At 36.1% G+C, this 27,761-nt stretch overlaps 1 protein-coding gene across 5 annotated transcripts in view; it reads right to left on the bottom strand.

Annotated features, from left to right (window-relative positions):
* Positions 1-2,683: 2,683 nt before the first annotated feature.
* The window catches only part of ZNF420 (zinc finger protein 420), a 38,528-nt gene continuing 13,450 nt past the window's right edge, over positions 2,684-27,761 (bottom strand). The window contains exons 3-5 of one of the 5 annotated variants that reach the window (XM_047836775.1): positions 23,235-23,323; positions 21,818-21,947; positions 2,684-5,805 (exon numbers count right to left, since the gene is read on the bottom strand). In XM_047836775.1, the coding sequence (XP_047692731.1) occupies positions 3,875-5,805; positions 21,818-21,947; positions 23,235-23,243 (2,070 nt within the window). In that variant the 5' untranslated portion in view covers positions 23,244-23,323 and the 3' untranslated portion in view covers positions 2,684-3,874. Of the gene's footprint in view, positions 5,806-14,647; positions 14,728-20,919; positions 21,413-21,817; positions 21,948-23,234; positions 23,324-27,761 lie in introns of those variants that run through there. The other 4 variants (XM_047836774.1, XM_047836777.1, XM_047836778.1 and 1 more) reach the window with 4 other exon arrangements.

The following is a 27,761-nucleotide window of genomic DNA, read 5'->3' as shown; positions in this document are numbered from 1 at the left end:
ACAATCACTCCAAAACTTGGCTTAATATACATATTTTTAAAAAGCAAATGAAAAGAGAAACTATACTCTAGCTATATAGATATGTGTATATAGATACATATGTACATAGATCTATATATGTACATAGGCATACGAACATATACAGTTTTATATATATAGCCGTGGAAAAATTACATTAATGGGTCATTTCCTGATGGATTTGTTCCAACTTGGGAATTGTTTGGGGGATTTGAGTTGTAGGCTGTTGCAGGCTAGGATTGGGTTTCATTAGCGGTAGTACATTTCCTTTAAAAACTATAGGGGCTTTCAAAATATTTGTTACTGTTTAATTACAATGTCAAAGATTTTGTGGGAATAGTTTTAAGCCTAATTTCTTTTGCTTTCTGACCCCTTTGTGCTTTCATTTTTCTGTCCCTTTAATGTTGCCAGGCAATCATATTTTACATTAAATGTCTCACTTTGGTGACTATTTCTTATCTCTTTTCTTCTGAACGCCAAACTTCTCGTCCCCCATATTTTCAGCTAACCTTGTCTGTCACTCATGGAATCACTGAAGTAATCAGAACAATTCCCAAAACTTTTCCCACCTTACTTCCCAGCAGCCCATATTCTGCTGTACTATTGCCAGGAATAAACTTTTCATATCTCCCAAAACAAATCTGTCCATCTGCTAAATCTTATATCCTCTCTCACTGACATAAGGTCATTGCTCCAGTAATTCTCACTTCTTTGTAATGAACTATTCCCCCCACCCGGATTATTCCAACCAGTATACACAATTCGTATTACTTCTCTTATTCTGGAAATAAACACACTCCTTACTGCCACACTAATTATTAACCTTTTTTTTTTTTTGCTTCATTTTTCAGCAAAACACTTCCAAGTAGTTGTCTCTATATTCATGGTCTCCAATTTCTATTTTTTAAAAAAGGTTTTTTAATTCAACCACTCCAAAAAAACCAAAAATAGCCCTGCTCTACTCAAGATCAACAATAACATTGATATTGCTACGTTCAATAGCCAATTCTCAAGTCTAGTATTATGTAAACTGCTAATGGTATCTGCAACCATTGATCATCCTTCCTTTGACTTTCATTTAGCTTCTTCAATGCCACACTATCTTGGTTTTCCTTCCATATCACTGTCCTTCTTAGCATCCTTTGCTAGCCTGTCCTTTTATCTGTGGATTCTTAATATTAGAAGGCACTGTGGATCAGTCTTTGTGTTCTTCTTTCCTTTATCTATACTCAGGTCCCTGATGATCTTATCCTGCCTCATGGTTTTATTATGTAAGTATAGGAAATACCCACCAAATTAATATAATCTCTAGAACAGTACAAGCTAAAACATCCAAGTACCTAATCATTTTGTCTAAAAGACATTTCAAACTCAACATGTTCAAAATTGAATTCCCAACCTTCCCCAACAAACCTGATGGAATTGCAGCTTTTCCCATCTCAAGTGATGGGAATACCATCTTTCCAGTTAAGACCAAAACCTTTGAGTCAAAGTCATTCCAGACCCACCCCCCCACACACACCTGACATCTAAATCTTAAACAAAACTTGCTTGCTCACATTTGCCATATATCTCAAGTCCAACCACTTCTCACCACTGTTACCACTGTAATGTGAGCCACCATCCTCTTTCATCTGAATTAAGACCATAACCTCTTATCCACTTGGATGTTATTGTTTTTAACAATTGCTGTTTTTATCTAACATTATTGTTAGATAATATCCTCTGCTCAAAACACTCCAGTGGCTAAACATTTCCCTCAGAATAAAATACAGAATTCTTACAATGATTTGCAAGGCCTTACAAGATATGGCCCTGTTATCTCTCCAACTACTCTGTTAATCATCCCCTTGCAGAGACCTCAACAATAGCTTCCTTGATGTTCCTCAAGTACCACTGTCCCATTGTAGGGCCTTTGGTCTACTTTCTTCCTGTCTGGAATGTTCTTGCCTTAGATAACCACTGACTTACTCCTTCACATTTTCAAATCTTGATTCAAATCTTTCCTTATCCATGGTCTACTTCATAAACTTTCATATCCTGTTCAAGTACTTTTGAATGACCATTCTTCCATAACACTTATGTTCTAACACATATTCTACATTTTTTATCATTCTACCTCTTCCTGCTAGAATTGCTCATTACTATTATCACAAACCCCTAAGACAGTGGCTGGAATACAGCAATATATGAACTTACAGTAACCAGGATTGAATGCCTGTAGGCAGAGATAGCACCCTTTAACAAAACAATATCACTTTCAATCTATGCTAGTAGCCTCTGCAGCTAACTCTACACCAAATTCATCTTTTGCAGGACATTACCAAAAGGAGCAAGAAACACCCAATACATTCTGAATCACTCATACCATTTCTACAAATATTATACCCTTAACGGGTAAAAGATCTGCCTTTTAAGACAGACTGGAGGAGTCTGACCAAATGTCCTGTCTATAAAAGCAAAAATCTTTAGATTTCTAGCCTTAACTGGGTTCTCATTCATGATGGCACCAAATCAATGCCATACTTGAGATTTCTTTTACCCATAGGACTCCACTGCCAGATAAAAAAATTTTATGCCCTTAATACATTTTAGTGCCAGTAACAGAATGACAACAGCATGAACAAATAAGTTTATTTTAATTTTATATAAAGAAATACAGGAGGCAGGCAGACCAGAATTGGTACAGCTATTCCATAAAATCAGTATAGGTGTAGACTCATTCTGTATTTCTGCTCAATTATCCTTAGATAGCATTCTCAAATTCCCCCAAAAATCATCAGAGATGTAAATTAAATGTCCACATCATAGGCAGGAAAACAGAAATGCAGAGAGGAAAAAGGTATTCTTAAATGTCCTATATGTACAAACAAATACCACTTTTATCTTGTTGACCTGCAAGAGAGACTGAGATAATTTTTCAGCCAAGAATTCTAAAGAAGGGGAAATGGATACTGGGTAGGGAAATAGTCTCTGACAGACTGTCATCATGTTTCACTGCAAAATACTGTCAGTTTATTTTTAGTTTAATTCAAAAGCTGTACATTCAAGTTTTTAGAAATTTCATAGTAGAAAATTTTGACTATCTACTTTTTTCACTTCTAAGTAACATTCTTAAATTGTGGTCAAAAATTATAGAAAATATGAGTTTTTGGACTTTGTTACAATTCACCTCATCCCTCTTCAACAATCCACTGATTAAATCTATGACTTTTTTAACTATGAATTTCTTCTTCTAGCATATAGGATGAAATGTGAATGAAAGCTTTCTCATATTCATTACAGCATACAGTGCTCCCCAAACAGTCGGGGCCAAGGGTTAATGAAAAATATCTCCATATTCATTAGTTGTCCTCTTCTCATGCAAATTCTCTAAAATCATACTAGTAATAATGATAGCTAATACTTGTGATATAATATGTTCAAGGCACTAAGAGCTTTACATGAAATGTTTCACATAATACTTCCAAGAATCTTACAAGGAAGGTATTATTCTTAGGCTTATCTTACAAATGATTAAACAAAAGCAGAGGTTAATTATGATAAATATCACAAAGAAAAGTAGCTGGAAGAGTCAAGATAATGTTGAAAAAGATATTCTACAGCTAAAGGCCTTCCTATATTTTACTATATTAACAGAACTCTATTATAATTTGCTGAAGTTTAATAGGTTTCCAGTAACTATAGGTTTTTCTACATAGATTCCATTAACAGTATCTTTCTCCCATTAGAATTCACTGATGCTGAACTTGAAGAGGAAAATATGCTCCCATATTCACATTTTAGGAATTCTTTGATGATAATGGATTAATGACCAGAGAAGGCTCTCTATTTTAATCACAAAGAATCAGATAATTCATATATAAACTTGTGAGCTATGACTGAAGTCTATCCCACATTCTTTATATTCAAAAGTTTTCTCACTGATATGAATTCTCTGATGTTGCGTTAGCTGTGAACCACGAGTAAAGGCCTTCCCACATTCCTTACATTGATATGGTTTCTCACCAGTATGGATTCTTTGATGTCGAGAAAGATGTGAGCTCTGAGTAAATGCTTTTCTGCATTCTTTGCATTCATAGGGCTTCTCACCAGTATGAATTCTCTGATGTAGAGTAAGTTGAGAGCCATGACTAAAGGCCTTCCCACATTCCTTGCATTCATAGGGCTTTTCTCCAGTGTGAATTCGCTGATGTTGAGTAAGTTGTGAACCACGAATAAAGGCCTTCCCACATTCCTTACACTGATATGGTTTCTCACCTGTATGAATTCTCTGATGCTGTATAAGTAGTAAACCACGGGCAAAGGCCTTCCCACATTCATTACATACATAGGGTTTCTCACCAGTATGAAGTCTCTGATGTTGAGAAAGATGTGAACTCTGAGTGAATGCCATTCTACATTCTTTACATTCATACGGTTTCTCACCAGTATGAATTCTCTGATGTTGAGTAAGCTGTGAGCCACGAATAAAAGACTTCCCACATTCCTTACATTCGTATGGTTTCTCACCAGTATGAATCCTTTCATGTTGAGTAAGTTCTGAGCCGCGACTAAAAGTCTTTCCACATTCTTTACATTCATAGGGTTTTTCACCAGTATGAATCCTCTGATGTCGGGTAAGGAGTGAGCCACGATTAAAAGCCTTTCCACATTCCTTACACTGATAGGGTTTCTCACCAGTATGAATTCTCTGATGTTGAGTAAGTTGTGAGCCATGACTAAAGGTCTTTCCACATTCTTTACATTCATAGGGCTTCTCATTGGTATGAATTCTCTGGTGTTGAGTAAGTTGTGAGCCACGGATAAAGGCTTTTCCACATTCTTCACATTTATAGGGTTTTTCACCAGTATGTATCCTCTGATGTTGCATAAGTAACGAGCCACGAATAAAGGCCTTTCCACATTCCTTACATTCATATGGCTTTTCCCCATTATGAATTTTCTGATGTTGAGAAAGCTGAGAGCCACAAATAAAAGCTTTCCCACATTCCTTACATTCGTAGGGTTTTTCACCAGTGTGAATTCTCTTATGCAGAATAAGTTGTGAGAGCTGAGTAAAGACCTTTCTACATTCTTTACATTCATAAAGTTTCTCACCAGTATGAAGTCTCTGGTGCAGAGTAAGTTGTGAGTTCTGAGTAAAGGCCTTCCCACATTCTTTACATTCATAAGGTTTCTCACCAGTGTGGACTTTTTGATGTCGGGTGAGTTGTGAGCTACGAATAAAGGCTTTCCCACATTCTTCACATTTATACGGTTTTTCACCAGTATGAATTCTATGATGTAAAATAAGTTGTGAGCTCTGAGTAAAGGCCTTCCCGCATTCCTTGCATGCATAGGGCTTCTCACCAGTATGAAGTCTCTGATGAAGAATAAGCTGTGAATCACGACTAAAGGCCTTCCCACACTGCTTGCATTCATAGGGTTTTTCACCAGTATGAATACTATGATGTTGAGTTAGGTGTGAGGCTCGTCTAAAGGCCTTCCCACATTCCTTACATTTATAGGGTTTCTCAGTAGAATGACACCTAGGATGTTGAGATAAGTAAGTATGCTGATTGAATATGGACATTTTTTCATATATGATCATCCCTTGCCTGAAATATTCCTCCTGATTTTCTTGTTGCTTTTCCAATGTGCCTCTGACTTCCAAATAATCTCTGGAATTCGATTCCTCAAGATCACAGTTTTCAAGCCTGGCACTCATTTCCCATTGGGATAATTCTGTTTCATAAGTATCCTTTTTTGGAGATAAGTCTTTATTTGCACTCCTTGAAGGTAAGTCTGAAAGATAAGAGAATATCAACAATTTCTGTTGTCATTTCAGACGGAGAGTTTCCATAGTAGAAAAGACTATATATGGAAAAGATATACAGATGATAACCGACTAATGATGATTCATTCCACTTAAAATTTTTGGATCTTATGATAGTACAAAAGCAATATACATTCAGTAGAAATTATACTTCAAATTTTGAATTTTGATAATTTCTTGGGCTAGCAATATGCAGTAATATAGTACTCCTGTGATCCTGTAGCGGCAAGCTACAGTTCCCGGTAAGCCACATGATTATGAGGGTAAACTGATATATGGAAAACCATTTTGTACCCATACAACCATTCTGTTTCTTGGTTTCAGTATTCAACAAATTACATGACGTATTTGACACTTTATTATAAAATAGGCTTTATGTTAGATAATTTTGAACTGTAGACTAACATAAGTGTTATGAACATGTTTAAGACAGGATAGACTAAGCTATGATGTTTGATAAGTGTATTATAGGCATTTTCAACTTATGACTTTTTTTTTTTAATTTTTTTTTTTCAACGTTTATTTATTTTTGGGACAGAGAGACAGAGCATGAATGGGGGAGGGGCAGAGAGAGAGGGAGACACAGAATCAGAAACAGGCTCCAGGCTCTGAGCCATCAGCCCAGAGCCTGACGCGGGGCTCGAACTCACGGACCGCGAGATCGTGACCTGGCTGAAGTTGGATGCTTAACCGACTGCGCCACCCAGGCGCCCACAACTTATGACATTTTTAATTTACAATGAGTTTACTGGGACAGGAGCTATAAGGTGAGGAAGATTTGGTATAGGGAACCAATACCCATGAGAAATAACTGGCCTACATCAGTGTTTTTCAGATATTATTTAACCATGACTTATAGTAATACCTACTTACATTTCACATCATAACCTGACACATATAATTTCATTAAACAGTATCTACACTGTTTCATTTTTTCTATGTTATTCTAGTCTCTTCTCTGTCACACATACACAGACACTACACATACACACTCACAGCCAAAACCCACTAAACTGATTTCATGCTGCAGTAATATGTTGCTGCCTAGGGTTTCAAAAAATATTAGTGTAGAATGACCTTACATACTAACATGTAAAAGGAACACTAGAGATCAGAGAATAATAAAAATCTAGTGGGAAAGTAAGGGAAGAAAAAACTTTTTTAAGCTAGTGGTTCTCAAATTGGTAGGGCTCAAAACCACCTGGGGACCTTGGTAAAATTAAAGATGCCCAGATACTGCACCAGACTAACTGAAACCGAATCTAGTTCATCAGAAAAAAAGCATGGAGATCTTTAGGTTTAATACTTCCTAAAACCTGACTCTGATTCAGATCATGATTTGTTATCTCTGCCTAAACTTTTAAATACCTTCCTAATTAAACACAGAATAAAATCCAAATCCTTCCCATGACTTGATAAAGCACTCCATGGTCTGGTCCCAATTTATTTATGATTTCTCCATGAGCCTTCTTGGCTTTACTGATTATTTGCCAAACATACTAATTACTTTTAGCTCTGAAAAACTCATAGAACCAATTTCAACTTACAACTAACAGGGCTTGTCAGACATCTCTGAACCTGTCTGCATGAGATATTGCATACTTTTTCTCATTCTTCAGGTTTCAGTTTAAGTACTAGTTCATAAATCTTAAATATACATTTCTGCTAACAGAAGACTAGGTAATTTATTTATTTATTTTTAAATTTTTTTTTCAATGTTTATTTATTTTGGGGACAGAGAGAGACAGAGCATGAACGGGGGAGGGGCAGAGAGAGAGGGAGACACAGAATCTGAAACAGGCTCCAGGCTCTGAGCCATCAGCCCAGAACCTGACGCGGGGCTCGAACTCACGGACCGCGAGATCGTGACCTGGCTGAAGTCGGATGCTTAACCGACTGCGCCACCCAGGCGCCCCAAGACTAGGTAATTTAAATCAACCTTCCTGATGAGAGCAATCACACAAAACATTACAGGCATCTGACTGAAGAAGGCATTGGAGAATTACAACTGGAATAAAGAGTTGGTTGGCTAAAAGTTAAAAAACATACAAATTCACAGAAATAAGCTTATCATTTCAAGCCACTTTTCCACTTGCAGAGGTCCTACAGGTCAAGACAACTGAGATGTGGAGAAACTAAGCAGTGTTTTGGACCATTTCATAAGGCTTAGGCAATAACTGGAGAACAGGGCCCACTATAAAGTTATATTTAGGGTTGGGAACCCTAAATTGGCAAAATTGTGGGGATAGAAAATAGGTCACAAGTTGTCAAAGGTTAGAAATGGGGAAAGAGTTGACAACAAAGGGACAGCATGAGGGTGTAATGGCACTGTTGTACATTGTAACTGTGACAGTGGAGTAAAGGTTGAATAAAACATGAGAAACAACCTTCTAAAAGTATGCCAAGCTTAAAAGAAAGTAAAGAAGTTCCACAGAGTCCACAATGAAAAACCAGAAACTAGAAAGGTAAACATACTTTGAAGCCACAGCTACCCTTGGGACATCTGCTATCTTCAACTCCCTACATATGAAACTTAACGGTCTAAAAAAAATATCTGAGATAAGGCCCTGGACTTACAGTATGTCAGGAATTAGAAATAAACCTCTTCACAAAACTGTAACCATCCAAAGCCTGCAGTTCAGAGGGAGAGAAAAAATATTCCCTGGCTTCAAAGAAAATGACAAGGAAATCTTAAGTCTTAGCCATGTAAAAAATTCTGACTTTTATTCTGAGGATGAGTAGCCATTGGAGGGTTGTGAGAAGCAGCATGATAGTATCTGACTTTTGTTTAAAAATCAATCATTCTGGTTGTTTTAAAACATCAGAGAATCAATGGGAAAGTACAAAAGCTGGGTGGATAGAAGCTAGGAGGCTAAGGCAATAATCTACATGGCTTGGACCAGATGATTCTGGAGGAAGGGGTGGAGAAAATAAGATGGATTCTGGATATATTTTGAAGGTGTGATGAAGAGGATTTGATGATGAACTGGGCATGTAACAGGAGAGAAGTCTAAGAGAACTCCAAGTATTTTGCCTGGGCATCCAGAACAATACCAGTGCCATTTACTGAGAACTTCTCATTGTAGTAGGAGCAGGTTTGAGAGAGAATATCAAGAGTTTGGTTTTGAACTATTAGATATTATAAAGATGTTGAGTAGGCAGGTATATGTAAAAGTATGGGGTTCTGAGGAGATATTTAGATGAGATATGTGAATTTGAGAATTATCAATAAGTAGATGACTTTTAATTTTTTTTTCAACGTTTATTTATTTTTGGGACAGAGAGAGACAGAGCATGAACGGGGGAGGGGCAGAGAGAGAGGGAGACACAGAATCGGAAACAGGCTCCAGGCTCTGAGCCATCAGCCCAGAGCCCGACGCGGGGCTCGAACTCACGGACCGCGAGATCGTGACCTGGCTGAAGTAGTACGCTTAACCGACTATGCCACCCAGGCGCCCCAAATGATGATGACTTTTAAAGCTATGGAATTTGATAAGATCACCCAGATAGAGTTTTGGATACAAAAGGTACAGGAAAGGAAGAGAAGAAAAGAAAAAGGAAGTTTGAGGATTGAGACCTGGGACACTTGAACAGTTAGAGGTCAGGTAGATGAGAAGGAACCAGCAAAGGGAGACTAAAAAGGAAGAAAAAAAAATTAGGAGAATGTGGAATCCCAGAAGTCAAGCAAAGAAAGTGTTTTGAGGAGAAATAATTCTGTCAAATGTTGAGAGAGGTGACTTCTAATTTAACAAAGGCTTTAACAATACGGAGGTTACTTCTGATCTTCACAAGATAGTTTTGGTGGAATAATGGGGATAAGTTATTTTTTTTTGTTTTTAATGTTTATTTATTCTAAGGGAGAGACAGAGTGTGAGTGGGGGAGGGGCAGAGAGCGGGAGATACAGAATTCGAAGCAGGATCCAGGCTCTGAGCTGTCAGCACAGAACCTGACATGGGGCTCGAACTCATGAGCTATGAGATTATGACCTGAGCTGAAGTTGGATGTTTAACTGAGTCACCCAGGCACCCCATAATGGGAATAAGTTTTGATTGAAGCAGATTTAAAAGATGACCTGGAGATATGAAGCATGGAAAACTCTTTTGAGTTTTGTTGTAAAAAGTAGCAGAGAAATAGGGCCATATCCCTATTTGCTTGTTTATCAGATTTGTTTATCAATTTAAGATGGGAGAAATTACAGGTGTACAGATGCAAATGACTGTACCAGACACTGACAAATTGATGTTGCACAAGACTAACAGAACATTGCTCCAAGAATGTTACTAAACAGATGAAAAACGAGTGGAGTACAAAACGAGTACTAACGAGTACTAAACGAGTTTAGTACAAAAGTGGAGATACTAGCCTTAGATAAAGGCACATGAAGTTTATCTATCATAATAGGAAAAGAGGCCCAGTGAGTATAAAGCTGAGAGACAGACTGATGAAGCAGCAGAAGCTTGTATAAGTTCTCCTCTGATTACTCCCATTACCTCAGTGAATTTATGAATTCAGCTCAGGGCAATCATCTTAGAGTCAGATAAGAGAAATTACAAGTCATGACTATGCAACTGAAAACTTAGCTCTGAAGTAAATAAACAAAAATTGATAGACATAAAAAAAGGAACTAATAAATCCAAAGTCATAGTAGAGAACCTATGATATTGTGATACAATAAGAAATATATATTTAATTTTTGTTCCTGATTTCTCGTACAGAACTCCTAAAACTCTTGGAAACAAGTACCTTTCAACCACACCTAAATTTATGCTAAGGAAGTGACTTTTGGAAAGCCCCTAAAGAGGGTGGGCTGGTTGCCAGGGGAATCAACCATGTGATCAGTGGGTTGGAACTTTTTTTTAAATGTTTATTTATTTTTGAGAGAGAGACAGAGTGAGAGAGAGAGAGAGAGCACGAGCGTGAGCACGCAAGCAGGGGAGGGGCAGAGAGGAAGACACAGAATCTGAAGCAGGCTCCAGGCTCAGGGCTGTCAGCACAGTGCCTGACGCGGGGCCCAAACTCAGAAACGGTGAGATCATGACCTGAGCTGAAGTTGAACATTTAACCAACTGAGTCACCCATGTGCCCCTCAGTGGGTTGGAACTTTTAGCCCCACCTCTGGAGAGGGCAAAGATGCTGGACATCGAATAAATTACTCATGTCCAATGATTTTATCAATCATGCCCACCTAATGAAGCCTCCAGCAAAAACCCTGACTGAAGGGGTTCAGAGAGTTTCTGGATTAGTGAACACAGTGCTGGGAGGGTATGCTGAGAGACAGCATGGAAGCTCCATACCCCTTCTCCATACCTTGCTAGAGTATAAGTCTTGATAGTTTTTTGTTTTTGTTTGTAAGGCACGTGCCTGACTTAAGCTTTGATTGCTGAGGCATCCACTTCAAAGAGGCATCCATCAAAGATGACTATATTACAAGCCACACTAAATAAAGGAGCCAGGCTGCCTCCCCCATCTGAGATTCCTTTGTTGATTTCAGTAACTAATCATTTGGACCACTTACTAAATTTTTTCTTGCTGCCCTCTTAAGTTCCCGCTTTCATTTTAAATTCAACAATACAGAGCCCAGAAACCCTAGGCCCTCCTTCTCAACCTCAACAGAGGCAAAACCCTAGGTCTGTGCACTCTCTATACCCATGCCATCACTGTAGGGCCCAGGGTATGTTGTATCATTTCTAGGTCCTCTAAGTCATAAATCTTTACTTTTTCAAAGTCTCCCAATGGTTATTACTAAAGGGCATCTTGCAATCATAGTAAGAACCATAAAAGCTGGTCCAGCCACAGCACTGGTGGTTGCTGATAGGCTAAGACCAGCACAAAAACACTTTCCCTGTGCATCTCTTCCATTGGGCTGTCCCTGAGTTGTATGTTTTATAATAAACTGGTAAATGTAAATGTTGCTCTAAGTTCTCTGAGCTCTTCTAGCAAATTATTAAACCTGAGAAGGGTACTGTGGGAACCTCTGATTTATAGCCAGTCAGTCATAAGTACGGGGACAACTTGAGAGTTACAATTGGCCTCTGGGGTAGTAGGCTGTGGGATTGAGCCCTTAAACAGTGGGGTCTGTGCTAACTCTGGGCAGTTAGTATCAGAATTAAGTTAAATTGTAAGACACCCTACTGGTGTCTACCAGGAACTGGAGAACTGCCTCGTATGGGAAAATCCACACATCTGGTGTCAGAAGTACTGTGTGAATAAAAGGAAATAGTTTTTTCCTTTTCTGTTTTAGGACAGTTATATAAACAGACTAAGAAGAAAGTACAGACTTAGAAGACTGGAACATAATTAATAAGATAGGTATTAACTATATAGATAGATAAAACTAATAATAAAACTAGAAATTGCAAAAACATAGAAAACAAATATAGAATCCTAGAATTAAGTAATTAAGATACTTCTATATAATGTTTGATATAAAAGGAAAATAAAAATTAAACTTAAAATTTAGAGCAAAATACCAAGAGGAACTTGATGTGAAATCCCAAGACTCAACTAATGAATCCTCAGAAAACTCACAGCTTTAAATGTACTTATTAGAAAACAAGAAATAATTAAAAACAAGAGAATTAAGATGTCAACTCAAGAAGAGGGAGGAAAAAACAAAACAAACAAAAGAATTAGCTAGCTAAATGAGAAAGCGAGTAAACCAGAATTTCGAAGGAATAGAAATGGCCAGAAGTCCATTCATTTTTTCCAAAGCAAATAAATGGTACAAAAATATGACACGCTGGGGAAAAAAATCAGATTGGGCACAAATCCAAAACATTGGAAAGGATAAAGAATAGAAGAACATAAATCTAAGACAAGTGCTTATGAGAAAAACCTATACATAACTGAACAGTAAATTAGAAAAACTAGTTGAAATGGATGAAAATAATAAAAGTGATCCATGAATAAAGAAAATCTGAGAATACATCAATAACTACATAAGAATTTTAAATTTGAGTTTAATGTCTATGCTCCTAAAAGGCCACAGACACTGATGATTGATGGTATGACTGGCAAGGTTATCCAAACCATTAAAGAATACACAATTCAATTCCTATGTAATTGTTGTTGAACATACAAAAACATGGAAATCCACCCAAGTCATTTTACATAGTTAACTAAGATAACAAACCTGGACAATGAGAGCTCAGGAAAACGAAGTCAATCCTATGAACCAACATAGGTCAAATTTTTAAATAAACATTAGCAATGTAGAATATAGCTGTATTAAGGACTGAAACATCATGATTAAATACAATTTATCCCACAAATGGAGGAGTGATTCAGCATCAGAAAATCTACTTGAGACCTTGTATTAAAAATTCTCTAGGGACGCCTGGGTGGCTCAGTTGGTTAAACGTCCAACTTTGGCTCAGGTCATGATCTCATGGTTTGTGAGTTTGAGCCCCGCATCGGGTTCTGTGCTGACAGCTCAGAGCCTGGAACGTGTTTCAGATTCTGTGTCTCCCTCTCACTCTGCCCCTCCCATGCTTGTGCTCTTTATCTCTCTCTCAAAGATAAACATTCTTTAAAAATGTAAAAAAATTCTCTAAAGCCAGAATGCTCTTCTTTAACCTAATTAAGAGTATCAGAAATCTAAAGAAACATATTCAGTAAACATTAGAAATACTTCCAATAAAGTTTGGAAAAAGACAAGAATTGTTTTTCAAATTGTGAAATATTCAAATACTCAGCTCCTACTGATTACAGTTTTAAAAAACTGGCACAAATAGAAAAGAAATAATAATACATTATATATAAAATGCAAAAGTATCTACCTAGAAATCCACTATTATCCCCTGGACAATTATTAGATGTTTCTATAAGATTATTATCAACTTACAGATATCAACATTTTGCTAACCATATATAGATGTGTATTATGTGTGTGTGTGTGTGTGTCTATATATATGTATTAGCCATTCAGAAAATATCATACAATAAAACAGTCCTATACATAATATCAACATTTATAAAGTACTGAGAAAATTGCTTTAGAAGAAATGCAAAAGACCATTTAAGAAAAAACTATGAAATTTACCTAAGGACATCAAATGTAGATATAGAAGGTTCAAAGACAAAAGGATTCACAATTGTAAATATGTGAATGATGCATCAGATTTCTTGAAATCCTGTATAAAATATGACCTATATTCTTTTAAAAGCATGCCATACTTTTTTTAAAAAAGTAAAGAAGATCCAAAGGAGGTACAATGAAGTAAGAACCACAAACTAGAGGTAAACATGCTCAAAAGTCACAACTACCCTCAGGATATTTGTTGATTTCAATTGCCAAACAGTTTGTATCTATCTTAATGGTCTGATATAACCCAAGACACAAGGCCATAGGCCCACAAAATTTCAGGGATAAATACTGAACCTCTTCACAAAATCAGAATTATCCAAGGCCCACAGTTCAGATAAAGGAAAAAAAAGTCCATGTGATCTCAAAGGAAATGACAAGAAACACTGCAGTCTTGTCCTAGACTCTCAATGAAAAGGAGGGAAAAAAAATCATACTTCATCATTACACAAGAGCCCACATGAATGTAAGAAGTTGCAGAATTAGGCCTGTTCTCTACAAACTGAATTTTTTATATATAGAGCATTTATAAATGCTTGAAATATATGAAAATTAAAATATGAATTCAAAACCATGATAAAGGAACTAAATAGAAGTAAAAAAAAAATAAGATCTAGGAGAGGAAGAGAATATCAAAATTCTAGAAATAAAACGATATAATCAATTATATTAAAATCTTAAGAAAAAAATCTTAAAGGCAGCCAGAGAGAAAATACCAATTACTTACAAAAGGAATAATAATGAGACAGAAGGCAGACTTCTCAAGAGCAACAATAGAAGCCAGAAGACAGTGGAATAATATCTTCAGAGTGCTGAGAAAAAAATAATTGTCAGTATAGAATTCTATACCAAGTGAAATCATCAGGCAGAAATGAAAGTGAAGCAAGGTTACTTTACTAAAAGAACAAAAATAAAAACAGAACATTTACTAACAATAAGCCTTGCTTAATGTATTTCATGACAAATAAAATCATCTCAATGGAAGGTATAATGAAGAGGAATAGAGTGCAAATAAAAGGATAATCATATGAATAAATCTACAAGCAAACACTGTCATTATAAAACAAAAATAATGCCCATTTGGAGGGTTTAAAAGAAAACAATTAAAACATCAGACAGTAACATAATAGATGGGAAAGATGAACCATAGTTAAAGGCACTTTCAGATCCTTCATATATCTTTTATATTGTTCTGGGGAAAAAGGAAACATTAACTTTAACCATTGTTAAGTATTTAAGTGACACAAACAATAATGATAATGATTAAAGGACCAAAACAGGCAGAAATACTCCCAAAATATTTAAACTCACCAGCAATCACAGGTATGTAGTGTTGGTAAAGGTACAGAAAAAGAGTATAGTCATATACTGCTGGTATGCTCCTGATTTTTGACAGTGAAATACATTTGACACAGAGAGGTCAGTGTTTCATCTGGCTATAGAAGCTCAACTCACTGTCACAACAGCTTCCAACTTATTTCAAGGTAGACCCAATCCTTTCTGTTTCTCAGCTGGTTGCCTTGAAATCCCAGGTGTGAGGGTGGGGCATATAGTTTACTCCGGACTTTTGAAGCTTCTTGTGTTAATTGTAGTCAGTTCGGTGTGAAGTGATATCTCACTGCAGTTTTGATTTGTATTTTATTGATGTTGAGCACCTTTTCATAACTGTTAGTCATCTCTATGTCTTCTTTGGAAATATGTCTATTCATGTCTTCTGCCCATTTCTTAACTGGATTATTTGTTTTTTGGGTGTTGAGTTTGGTAAGTTCTTTTGTATACTAGCCCCTTATCAGATATGTGATTTACAAATATCTTCTCCCGTTCTGTATGTTGCCTTTTCAGTTTGTTGTTTCCTTCACTGTGAGGATTTTTATTTTTATGTAGTACCAATAGTTTATTTTTGCTCGTTTCCCTAGCCTCAGGAGACCTATCTAGTGAGAAGTTGCTACGACCAACGTCAAAGACGTTACTGCCTGTGTTCTCCTCTAGGATTTTGATAGTTTCCTGTCTCACAATTAGGTCTTCAACCCATTGAACTTATTTTTGTGTATTGTGTAAGAGAGTGGTCCAGTTTCATTCTTTTGCATGTTGCTGTCCAGTTTTCCCAACAACAGATGTTGGTCAGGATGCAGAGAAAGGGGAATCCTCTTACATTGTTGGTGGGAATGCAAACTGGTACAGCCACTCTGGAAACCAATATGGAGGTTCCTCAAAACGTTAAAAGTAGAACTATCCTATGAGCCAGCAATTGTACTACTAGATATTTACCCATATGATACAAAAGTACTGATTCAAAGGGATACATGTACCCGAATGCTTATAGCAGCATAGCCAAATAGCAACAACAGCCAAATTACAGAAACAACCCAAATGTCCATCGACTGACGAATGGATCAAGAAGGTATATATATATATATATATATATATATATATATATATATGTGTATATATATATATATATATATATATACACAATGCACTATTACTCAGCCATAAAAAAAAAAATGAAATCTTGCCATTTGCAACAACATGGATGGAACTAGAATGTATTATGCTAAGCGAAGTCAGTCAGAGAAAGACAACTGCTATATGATTTCATTCATATGTGCATTAAAAAAAATTTTTTTAAATGTTGATTTACTTTTGAGAGAGACAGAGTGAGTGCCAGCAGGGGAGGGGTAGAGAGAGCGGGAGACACAGAACCTGAACCAGGCTCTAGGCTCAGCTGTCAGCACAGAACCCAAGGCGGGGCTTGAACTCACAAACTGCGAGATCATGACCTGAGCCCAAGTTGGACACTTAACCGACAGCCACTCAGGCACCCCAAATATGTGGCATTTGAGAGACAAAATAAAAGAACATAGGGAGAGAAAAAGAAAAAGGCAAACCAAGAAACAGACTCTTTAATTATACAGTACAGATAGTTGCTGGAGGGGAGGTAGGTGGAGTAATGTGTTAAATAGGTGATGGGTATTAAGGAGGGCACTTGTGATGAGCACAGTGTTGTATGTAGGTGATAAATCACTAAATTCTACAGCTGAAACTAGTGTTGTACTGTATGGTAATTGGAATTTAAATAAAAACTTTAAAAAAAGAAAAGACTTCTGCAAAGCAGTGTGCAAACACTGTATGTGGATTGAATGAGTGCCTTAATATTAAAACATTTAATAATTAATAAAATATTTAATTTTCATTAAATGTGTATATTTTTCAAACATCATTACAATTAATAAAAAACTACAAAACTATATTTGCATTAAAAGAAATAAAGTACATGTGACAAAACATTAAAGATAACCACTAAGGATAAAAAATAGTATACATCTTCCAAATTAAACAAGGGGGAAAATGGAGTTTAAAAAAAACAAAACAAAACAGGGATGCCTGGGTGGCTCAGTCAGTTAAGCGTCTAACTTCAGCTCAGGTCATGATCTCACGGTTCGTGAGTTCAAGCCCCACATCAAGCTCTCTGCTGTCAGTGCAGAGCCCACTTCAGATCCTCTCTCCCCATCTCTCTCTAGCCTACGTCGGCTCATGTGTGTGCTCTCTCTCTTAAAAATAAATAAACATAAATAAAAAAAAAGAGATGTATCCATCCTGATTATTAGGAAAGAAATAAAAGAAGGAAGCACAGAAGATTAAGAGTAGACAAAAAACATAAAATAGGGAAGAAATAAATCCAAGCATACTGGCAATAGCAACTAAATGGAGTGAACCCTCAAATAAAAAAATAAGGGCATCTGGGTGGCTCAGTTGGTTAATTGACCAACTGTTGATTTTGGCTCAGGTCATGATCTCATGGTTCCTGAGTTCAAGCCCCCCATCAGGTTCTGCACTGAGAGTGCAGAGCCTGCTTGGGATTCTGTCTCCCTCTCTCTCTCTGCCCTTTCCCTGCTCTCTCTCAAAAATAAACAAACATTAATAAAAACACTTATTTTTGAGAGAGAGAGAGAGAGAGACACACACACACACACACACACACACACACACACACACACACACAAAGCGTGAGCGGGGGAGGGGCAGAGAAAGAGGGAGACAGAATCAGAAGCACACTCCAGGCTCAGAACTGTCAGCACAGAGCCCAACACAGGGCTCAAACCCACAAACCACAAGGTCATGACCTAAGCCAAAGTCAGACACAACGCTTAACCTGACTGAGCCACCCAGGTGCCCCAAAATAAACAAAAATTTAAAACAAAAATAAATTTTGGGGCGCCTGGGTGGCTCAGCTGGTTGAGCAGCCAACTCTTTGATTTCGGCTCAGGACATGATTCCAGGGTCATGAGATTGAGCCCTGCCTCGGGCTCCATGCTGAGAGTGGAACCTGCTTAAGATTCTCTTTCTCTCTTTCTCCCTCCCTCCTTCTTCCCCTCTCTCCCACTCACATGTATTCTCTGTCTAAAAATATATCTAAAATAAAATAATAAAATAAATACATAAACTTATTCTTAGGTAATATATTGTAGTGGTTACCAAACATGTCTGAACATTTGAACAACCTAAGTAGCTTCAAAACATAATATTTGTATCCCATGCTAAGAGATTGTGATTTAATTGGTCTGAGGTGTGGCCAGGGATCTGGAATTTTTAAATGAACTCCAGCTATGCATACAAATTTAGAAATTATTTCCATATTTTTTCCCAAAGTGTTCAAATATAATTCACATACCTACAGTTTATTCATTTAAAGTATATAATTCAATGATTTTTTTTCCAATTCAATGATTTTTAGTATTCACAGAATTGTGCAACAATGACCACAATCTAGAGATTGTATTCTTATCACCTCAAAAAGAAACCTGTGTCTATTAGCAGTCATTTCCAATTTCTCTATTTCCATTCTCCAATTCACCTTCATCTCCCACCCCCAGCACTTGGCAACCACTAATCTACTTTCTGTCCCTATAGTTGTCTATTGTAGACATTTCATATAAATGAAATAATGTAATATACAGTCTTTGCATCTGGCTTCTTTCACTCAGCATGTTTTCAAGGCTCATCCATGTTGTAGTATGTATCAGAACTCCTTTTTATTGCTAAATAATACTCCATTTAAAGATATAACAAATTTTATTCATCCATTCATCAGCTGCTAGACATCTGAGTCATTTCCACGTTTTGGCTGTTGTATTGCTAAATAGTAATCCCTTGTAAAATTTTATTTATTTATTCAGTCAATAGCACTTCATGTCTGTTGGCTATTTGTATTTCCTTTCCCTTTTTTTTAAACAAAATAGTGATATTAACCCCTTATCAGACATATCATTTGTAAATATCTTCTCCCATTCAGTAGGTTGTCTTTTCATTTTATTCATGGGTTTCCTTTGGTGTACAAAAGCTTTTTATTTTCATGTAGTCCCAAGAGTTTATTAAAAGATTAGTGCCTATGTATTCTTTTAGTTTAATGATGTCAGGTCTCAAATTTAGGTTTTAAACCCATTTTGAGTTTATTTTTGTGTATGGTGTAAGAAAGTAGTGTAGTTTCATTCCTTTGCATGTAGCTCTCCAGTTTTTCCAGAACAAAGAAAAACATTTATTCAAAAGACTCTCTTTCCCCCAACTGGCTATTGTTGCCTCCTTTGTTGTAGATTAATTATTTTAGCTTTAGTTTTATGAAAAATACTATTGGCATCTTGTTAGGTATTGCACTGAATCTGTGGTTTGCTTTGGGTAGTATGGACATTTTAACAATTACTAATTCTTCCAATCCATGAGCAGTGTATATCTTTCCAACTGTATTATCTTGAATTTCTTTCATCAATGTTTCATAGTTTTCAGAGTATAGGTCTTTTACCTCCTTGATTTGTTATTTCCTTTTCCTTGAACTGCCTATGAATGTCTTTTACCCACTTTTTAAAAACAAAATATTTCCTTTTCCTTAATCTATAAAAGCTTTTTATATTCTAGGTATTAATTTCATTGTTGTCAATATGAATTGCAAATATATTCACCCAATTCAAGGCCTTTTATTTTCTTTATGTCTTTTTATAAAGAAAACAATTTTCATTCAAACTTCTCAATCTATTGATGATTATTTTTAAAAAGATCTAAACAGAACCTTTAGAAATGTTCTTAGTTCTCTTTCAAATCTGACCCTCTATGAAAATCTCTTATTGCTTGTTATTTTTGTGATTTAGCTTATTTCTTTAAACATTTCACCAACATTTTATATTTATATCTAAAAATACCAATATGTGAAATCATTTGCCATGTAATCTGTTGTTTCTTTAGATTATCTATCACTCACCTATGACCTGTTTCCTTGGGGGTTGGATGATCTTTGTGAGCTCATCTTTTGTTGATCTTAATTTGTGAGAATTCTAAAACCCTCTTACTTTCCTTCAGAGAGGATGTGCATTTTCTTTCACCAGAAGTCAGAGGGCACCACCTCAAAGCATAAAATTTGAACTCCTTTTCTGGAGTTGCCAAATTATATTTATTTCTTAATTACTCTACCATTCACTCTTCTTTAATTATGCTTTTCTGTTCCTCCTACTAAGTTAACACCCACCCTAAACTCTCTACGTTTACTACTCCATCTGTCTGCAATACTGTTCCTGCACAGACTGGCAGGACTGGCCTGACTCCTGCCCTTACTTCAGTCAAGTCTTTGTTCAAATATTACCTCCTTAGAGATGTTTTTTAAAAATCTACCTATCTAAAATAGCCCATCCATACTCCCCAGTTAATTTGCCTACTCTCCTTTACTTTCAAATTCCTTATTGTTGCCTGCAAACTATTATATTTATTAAATAAATGTATATATGTAAATATATACACACAAACACATATATTTTTATTTCTCCCAGAGAATGTAGCAGAACACAAACTTTATCTAGATCATCATTTCTCCAATACCTACTATAGTCCTTGGTAAAGAATAGGCTCTTAATAAATATATTTTGAATGAATGAATACATTTTAAAGGGAGACAATATAAATCTAAATACAAAAAAAAAAAAATCTAGAAAGGAATTGACTCCCAAGTTTACATACCACTGGAGAAAAGGAAGAGCTCCTCCTTTGAGAGTGGGAAGGACTATCATAAGAGACCAAAAGGGAGAAGAGTAGGGATTAGGTGGGATTCCTTAGAGAGATTGTGCTGAAAAGCCATTGCTTTTCTTCTCAAGTCAGAAGTCTTTTTTCCACATGACTTGGGTCTCAAAGGCAGTGTACCAACCAGTAACTTCATAAAGCCTTCAGAGAAAAGAGGAGTGAATGGGTAAAAGACAGGGACTTCAAGAGTCTAAAGAATAAAGTGATCATTTAGGTTGGAAAATCACTTGTTAAAAGTTTTAACTGATATAGGATGTCTCTTATTTTGTTATAGGAAAAGTCCAACAAACTTTCTTAGACAATCACATGTTCTTCCTGAGCTATTTTCCAATAGAAGGTGGTTCTAGCACATTCATTCAAAGAACAGTACAAAGTTCTTAAAATGTAATATTCAACTACAAAACACAAATAGGAGCAAAAGTATTTGTTGTAATGGATTGTTTACCTGACCTAATCTACCCTATTACTATGTAAATAATATAAGCTTTTCTATTGTCTGAAAAACAATATATTTCTGGATCTAATTTTCAAAATATTTTTAACTCCTTTAGCATATCTAAATTGTAACAATGCATAGCCTGTTTTTCCTGACAATATTGTAAGTGTCCCAGAATTCAAATCTAGCCCCTTGCTTATCAAATAAGAGAGAAAGAAGAGCGATAATTACACTGGAAGATGGAGAAAGCAAATATGCCCTATGAAATATTACTATTTCCAGTAATTGAAATATTCTCATTCCTTTGAGAATAATAAGAGGCAATTCAGTTACTTAAAAACAATCGAAGAAAGCAGCCATTCCAAAGGTAGATCCTGAAATACTAGGGGTACATTTCCTTACCTACTAGTGACACCAAGTTACTATAGTTCTCCAACATCACATCTCTATACAAATCCCTTTGAGCAGAGTCCAGGCATTCCCACTCTTCCTGAGAGAAGTCAATGGCAACATCCCTGAACATCACTGATCTCTGAAACAACAAATATAATACCAGTTGTGGAAATAAAGAAAATATTTTTTTCAACAGAGGGGAAATGACAGGGTACTCTCCACAAAGGAGGTAAAAAACAGCAGAAAGCCACTGACATAAATGAGACACTAAAGAAATCAATTCTTCTGAAGTACCAACATATTCCTGTTGCTATAGGTAATTCCTGCATATAGAACATCTCATTATGCAGATAAGTCTGGAAATTAAAGATGTAAAGTCACAACTAGAAGAAACAGCACACAAAGGCAACCTGTACAATACTCTATCATTCACTCTTCTTTAATTACACTTATATCTTGTGTATCATACGTTCTCAATAAATTCAAGTTTCTCTTCCTTATTCTTTAAGAAATAAGAAAAATAACTGGGGAAGTTTTTTTGTAAAATCTCATAAAATCTGCTTCTTATAAATTTTGTGTAAAATTAAGGAATTTATTGAAACCTCAATCCATCATTGTATCAGGATATTATCTCATAAGCATTTTCCTTCTTACCAATAATTTAGTACATATTTTAATAGGCTGCAAAATAGCTCCATATAATGAATGTCTGACTTACTAAGTGTGCATTATTTACACATTTAGCTTACATAATAATCTCATAAGCATTTCTTACTTTTGGGAGTCTACAATTCTCAACAACTTTTGCGTGTGAATGATGATCTTTCTTGTACTATTTATCACTTATAAAATGTACATTTTTCCTTGTTCTAAGCAACAGAAAGGTAGAAAAGATCATCTAAACTTATATGTACAAGATTAACACATAACTTTGACTCTCAAAATTATCCGTATTATTGCTTTATGTCAATTATGGATTACCAGGGAAGATCCCTGATCTCTTTCAGGCTCTAATCATGTTCTAATGGATCTTAAAAGCTCACAAAGCATGAGCTCTGAGGCCAGTCAAAACTAATGATCTTGTCTAACCAGGAAACTTAGGTATAAAGAGAAGTTCAAAGTTTTCTCATGTGTGGTACAATTAACAACCTTCTCTATCTTATAAAATCAGGGAATCTGCTTTTGTTAAATCAGTGCTTCTAGTCAAAGATGCTCCAAGTATTTTTGAATAATTATGTGAATATAGGTTGATTAGAAAGACAAACTTAGGAAAGATCCTCATCACTTATAAGCCTGGAATGCTGGGGAGCACATTGCTGAGTGGGGTCAGTTAGGAAGGACATTTCAGAAATAAGGAATGCAAATGTGCACATACTCTGTAAAAAAAGTGACTACTTAAACAGAGCATGAAAAAACACCAATTTACCTGAGCCATGGTTTTTAGTGCTCCAAGAAATGATCAATCCTCCTCTGGATTCCTATCTTAGAGAAGCACAGAGTCTGAAAAAGGCAGAGCTAGAGACAAGAAAACCGAACCATGAGACCATGCTTTTTGCAAAGTTCCAAATGAGTAAGTTAGAATTATCTTTGTTGCTCTCTTCTTCCTGTCTCTTGCTCCCATCACCAAAAAAATACTAACTGGGACACGTACAGGTGATGGTTGTTACTCTGATCAAACTTAATGCTCTCTATATACAAAAAGACAATATTTACAACAATTTCTCTACTGTTTCTGAAAAAAAATTATAGATAATACATTTATATCCTTTATGCCAAAAATAGAGATAATGACCAACAGTTATACACATTAAAAGGCACAATTAAATGCTTGCTTGCAACTACTTAAAATAAACAAATCAGATTTATAAGATGACAATATTCAACTAAGCATATTTTTAAGTTCCATTTTAAAAATTTTAATTCCAGTATAGTTAACATACAACGTTATATTGTTTTCAGGTGTACAATATACTGATTAAACAATTCTATACATTACTCAGTGCTTATCATGTTAAGTGTACTCTTTTTTTTTTTTAATAAATTTTTAAAAAATTTTTTTTTTTTTAACGTTTTTATTTATTTTGGGGACAGAGAGAGACAGAGCATGAACGGGGGAGGGGCAGAGAGAGAGGGAGACACAGAATCCGAAACAGGCTCCAGGCTCTGAGCCATCAGCCCAAAACCCGACGCGGGGCTCGAACTCACGGACCGCGAGATCGTGACCTGGCTGAAGTCGGAGGCTTAATCGACTGCGCCACCCAGGCGCCCCTTAAGTGTACTCTTAATCCCCTTCACCTTTCATATACAACCCCACCCAACTGCCCCTCTGGTAACCATCAGTTTGTTCTCTATAGTTAAGAGCCTATTTCTTGGTTTGTCTTCTTCCTTTCTTTGCTTGCTTTCTTAAATTTCACATCAGTGAAATCATACAGTATTTGTCTTCCTCTAATTTCATTTAGCATTATACTCTCTAGATCCATTCATGTTGTTGTAAATGGCAATATTTCATTCTTTCTTATGACTAGGTAATATTCCATTGTGTGTGTGTATATGTATGTATGTGTGTGTGTGTATGTATATATATATATATGTATATATGTATGTATGTATATATATATGTATATATATATGTATATATATATATGTGTATATATATATATATATACATATATATATATATATATATATACACTACTTCTTTATCCACTCATCTATAAATGGACACTTGGGCTGTTTCTACAATTTAGATATTATTAATAATGCTGCAGTAAACATAGGGGTACCTGTATCTTTTTAAATTCGTGTTCTCATAGTCTTTGGGTAAATATCAATAGTGCAATTACTAGATAATATGGTAATATCTTGGCTATTGTAAATAATGCTGCTACAAACATAGGGATGTATGTATCCCTTTGAATTAGTGTTTTGGTATTCTTTGGGTAAATACTGGTTGTACAATTGCTGGATCATAGGGTAGTTCTATTTATAATTTTTTGAGGAACCTGCACACTTTCCCAGAGTGGCTACACCAGTTTGCATTTCCACCAATTGTGCACCAGGGTTCCTTTTTCTCTACATCATTACCAATACTTATTGTTTCTTGTGTTTTTGATTTTAGCCATTCTGACAGGTGTGAGGTAATTCTCAATGTGGTTTTGACTTGCATTTCCCTGATGACGAGCGATATGGAGCCTCTCTTTATGTTTGTTGGCCATCTGTGGGTCTTCCTTGAAAAAAATGTTCATGTCTTCTGCCCATTTTTTAATTGATTAGGGGTTTTTGTTGATTTACATAGCTTTTTTTTAAATATATATTTTGGATTCTACCCCTTTATCAGATATGTCATTTGCAAATATCTTCTCCCATTCAATAAGCTGTCTTTTAGTTTTGCTGAATGTTTCTTTTGCTGTGCAAAGCTTTTTATTTTGAAGTAATCCCAATAGTTTATTTTTGTTTTTGTTCCCCCTGCCTCAAGAGACATATCTAGAAAAGTGTTGCTATGGCTGATCAGAGTAATTACTGTGTTTTCTTTTAGAATTTTTATGGTTTCAGATCTCACATTTAGATTCTTAACTGACTTTTAACTTTTTATATATGGTATAAGACAGTGATCCAGTTTCATTCTTTTGTATGTAGCTGTTCGGTTTTCCAAACACCATTTGTTGAAGAGACTTCTTCCCATTGCATATCCTTGCCTCCTTTGTGAAAGACTAACCATATAATCGTGGGTTTATGCCTGAGCACTCTATTCTGTTGCACCAATCTGTTTTTGTGCCAGTACCACACTATATTGATTACTATAGCTTTTTAGTATACCTTGAAATCTGGAATTGTTATACCTCCAGCTTTGTTCTTCTTTCTCAAGATGGCTAATGGGGGTCTTTTGTGGTTCCATATGAATTTTAGGGTTACTGCTCTAGTTCTGTGAAAAATGCTGTTGGTATTTTGATAGAGATTTCATTAAATCTATAGATTGCTTTGGGAAGTATGGACATTTTAACAGTATTTGTTCTTCCAACCCATGAGCATGGAATATCTTTACATTTGTGTTGTCTTAAATTTCTTTCTTTTTTCAATTTCATCAATTTCAATTTCTTTAATCTTTCATTTATTTTAAAGTTTTCCGAGTATAGATCTGTCACCTCCTTGGTTAAGTTTATTCCTAAGTATTTTATTCTTTTTGGTACAATTGTAAATGGGATTATTTTCTATTATTTATTTATTTTGAGAGAGTGAGCATGTGAGCAGGAGAGGGCAGAGAGAGAGAGAATCCTAAGGAGGTTCTGCACTGTCAACATGGAGCCTGAGGCAGGGGCCCAAACCCATGAACTATGAGATCATGACCTGAGCCAAAATCAAGAGTCAGACGCTTAGCTGACTGAGCCACCAAGGTACCCCCTCCCCAGGATTGTTTTAACTTTTCTTTCTGTGTGTTTTTTTTAATGTTAATTTATTTTTGAGTGGGGGAGGGATAGAGAGAGGAGAAGACAGAGGATCTGAAGCAGGCTCTGTGCTGACAGCAGACAGCCTGATGCAGGGCTTGAACCCACAAACCATGAGTTCATGACTTGAGCCAAAGTCGGACTCTTAACTAAGACTGAGCCACCCAGGCGCCCCTTGTTCTGCTGTTTAATGGATTTCTGTATATTGATTTTGTATCCTGTGAACTTAGTGAATTCATTTATCACTTCTAGTAGTTTTTTGGTAGAATCTTTTGGGTTTTAAATATATAATATTATGTCATCTGCAAATAGTGAAAGTTTCACTGCTTCCTTACTGATTTAGATGCCTTTTACTTCTTTTTGTTGTCTGATTACTATGACTAGGCCTTGCAGTACTATGTTGAAAAAAGTGGTAAGAGTGGGGGCGCCTGATGACTCAGCAGGTCAAGCTTCTGACTCTGGATTTCAGCTCAGGTCATGATCTCATGGTTCATGAGACCTGTCCCATGTCAGGCTGTGCACTGACAGCATGGAGGCTGCTTGGGATTCTCTCTCTGCCTCTTCCCCATGTACCCGCACACCTCTCAAAATGGATAAACATTTAAAACAAAACAAAACATTGTGAGAGTGGACGTCCTTGTCTTGTTCCTGGTCTTAGGGTTTCCCAGTTTTTCCCATTAAGTACGATGTTAGGTATGGGTTTTTCATAGATGGCCTTTACTATCTTGAGGACTGTTCTCTCTAAGTCTACTTTGTTGAGGGTTTTTATCATAAATGGATATACTTTGTCAAGTGCTTTTTCTGCATCTACTGAAATGCATGAAATGATCATATGGTATTTATCCTTTCTCTTGTTGATGTGATGTATGACACTGATTAATTTGTGAATACTGAACAAGCCTTGCATCTCAGGAATAAATCCCATGTGATCATGGTGAATAATTTTTTTTAATGTATTGTTGGATGCGGTTTGGTAGTATTTTATTGAAGAATTTTGCATCTATGTTCAACAGAGATATTGGCCTGTATTTCTTTTTTTTAATTAAATGTTTATTTATTTTTGAAAGAGAGAGACACAGAGCATGAACAGGGGAGGGGCAGAGAGAGGGAGACACAGAATCTGAAGCAGGCTCCAGGCTCTGAGCTGTCAGCACAGAGCCTGATGCAGGGCTTGAACTCACAAACTGGGAGATCATGACCTGAGCTGAAGTCGGATGCTTAACCGACTGAGCCACCCAGACGCCCCTGTATTTCTCTTTTTTACTGGTGTCTTTATCTGGTTTTGGTCTCAGGGTAATGCTGGCCTCATAGAATGAAAGAAGAAGTTTTCCTTCCTCCTCTGTTTTTTGCAACAGTTTGAGACTAGGCATTAACTCTTTAATAAATGTTTGGTAGAATTCACCTGTGAAGCCATCTGGTCCTGGAATTTCGTTTATTGGGAGTTTTTTGATTACTGATTCAATTTCATTGCTAGTAACCAGGCTATTCAAATTTTCTATTTTTTCCAGTTC

This window comes from Prionailurus viverrinus, chromosome E2 (genome assembly GCF_022837055.1).
Source record: "Prionailurus viverrinus isolate Anna chromosome E2, UM_Priviv_1.0, whole genome shotgun sequence".
Classification (NCBI taxonomy): Eukaryota; Metazoa; Chordata; class Mammalia; order Carnivora; family Felidae; genus Prionailurus; species Prionailurus viverrinus.
Note: the sequence above shows the minus strand (reverse complement) of the source record. Positions and strands in the feature narration are given on the sequence as shown.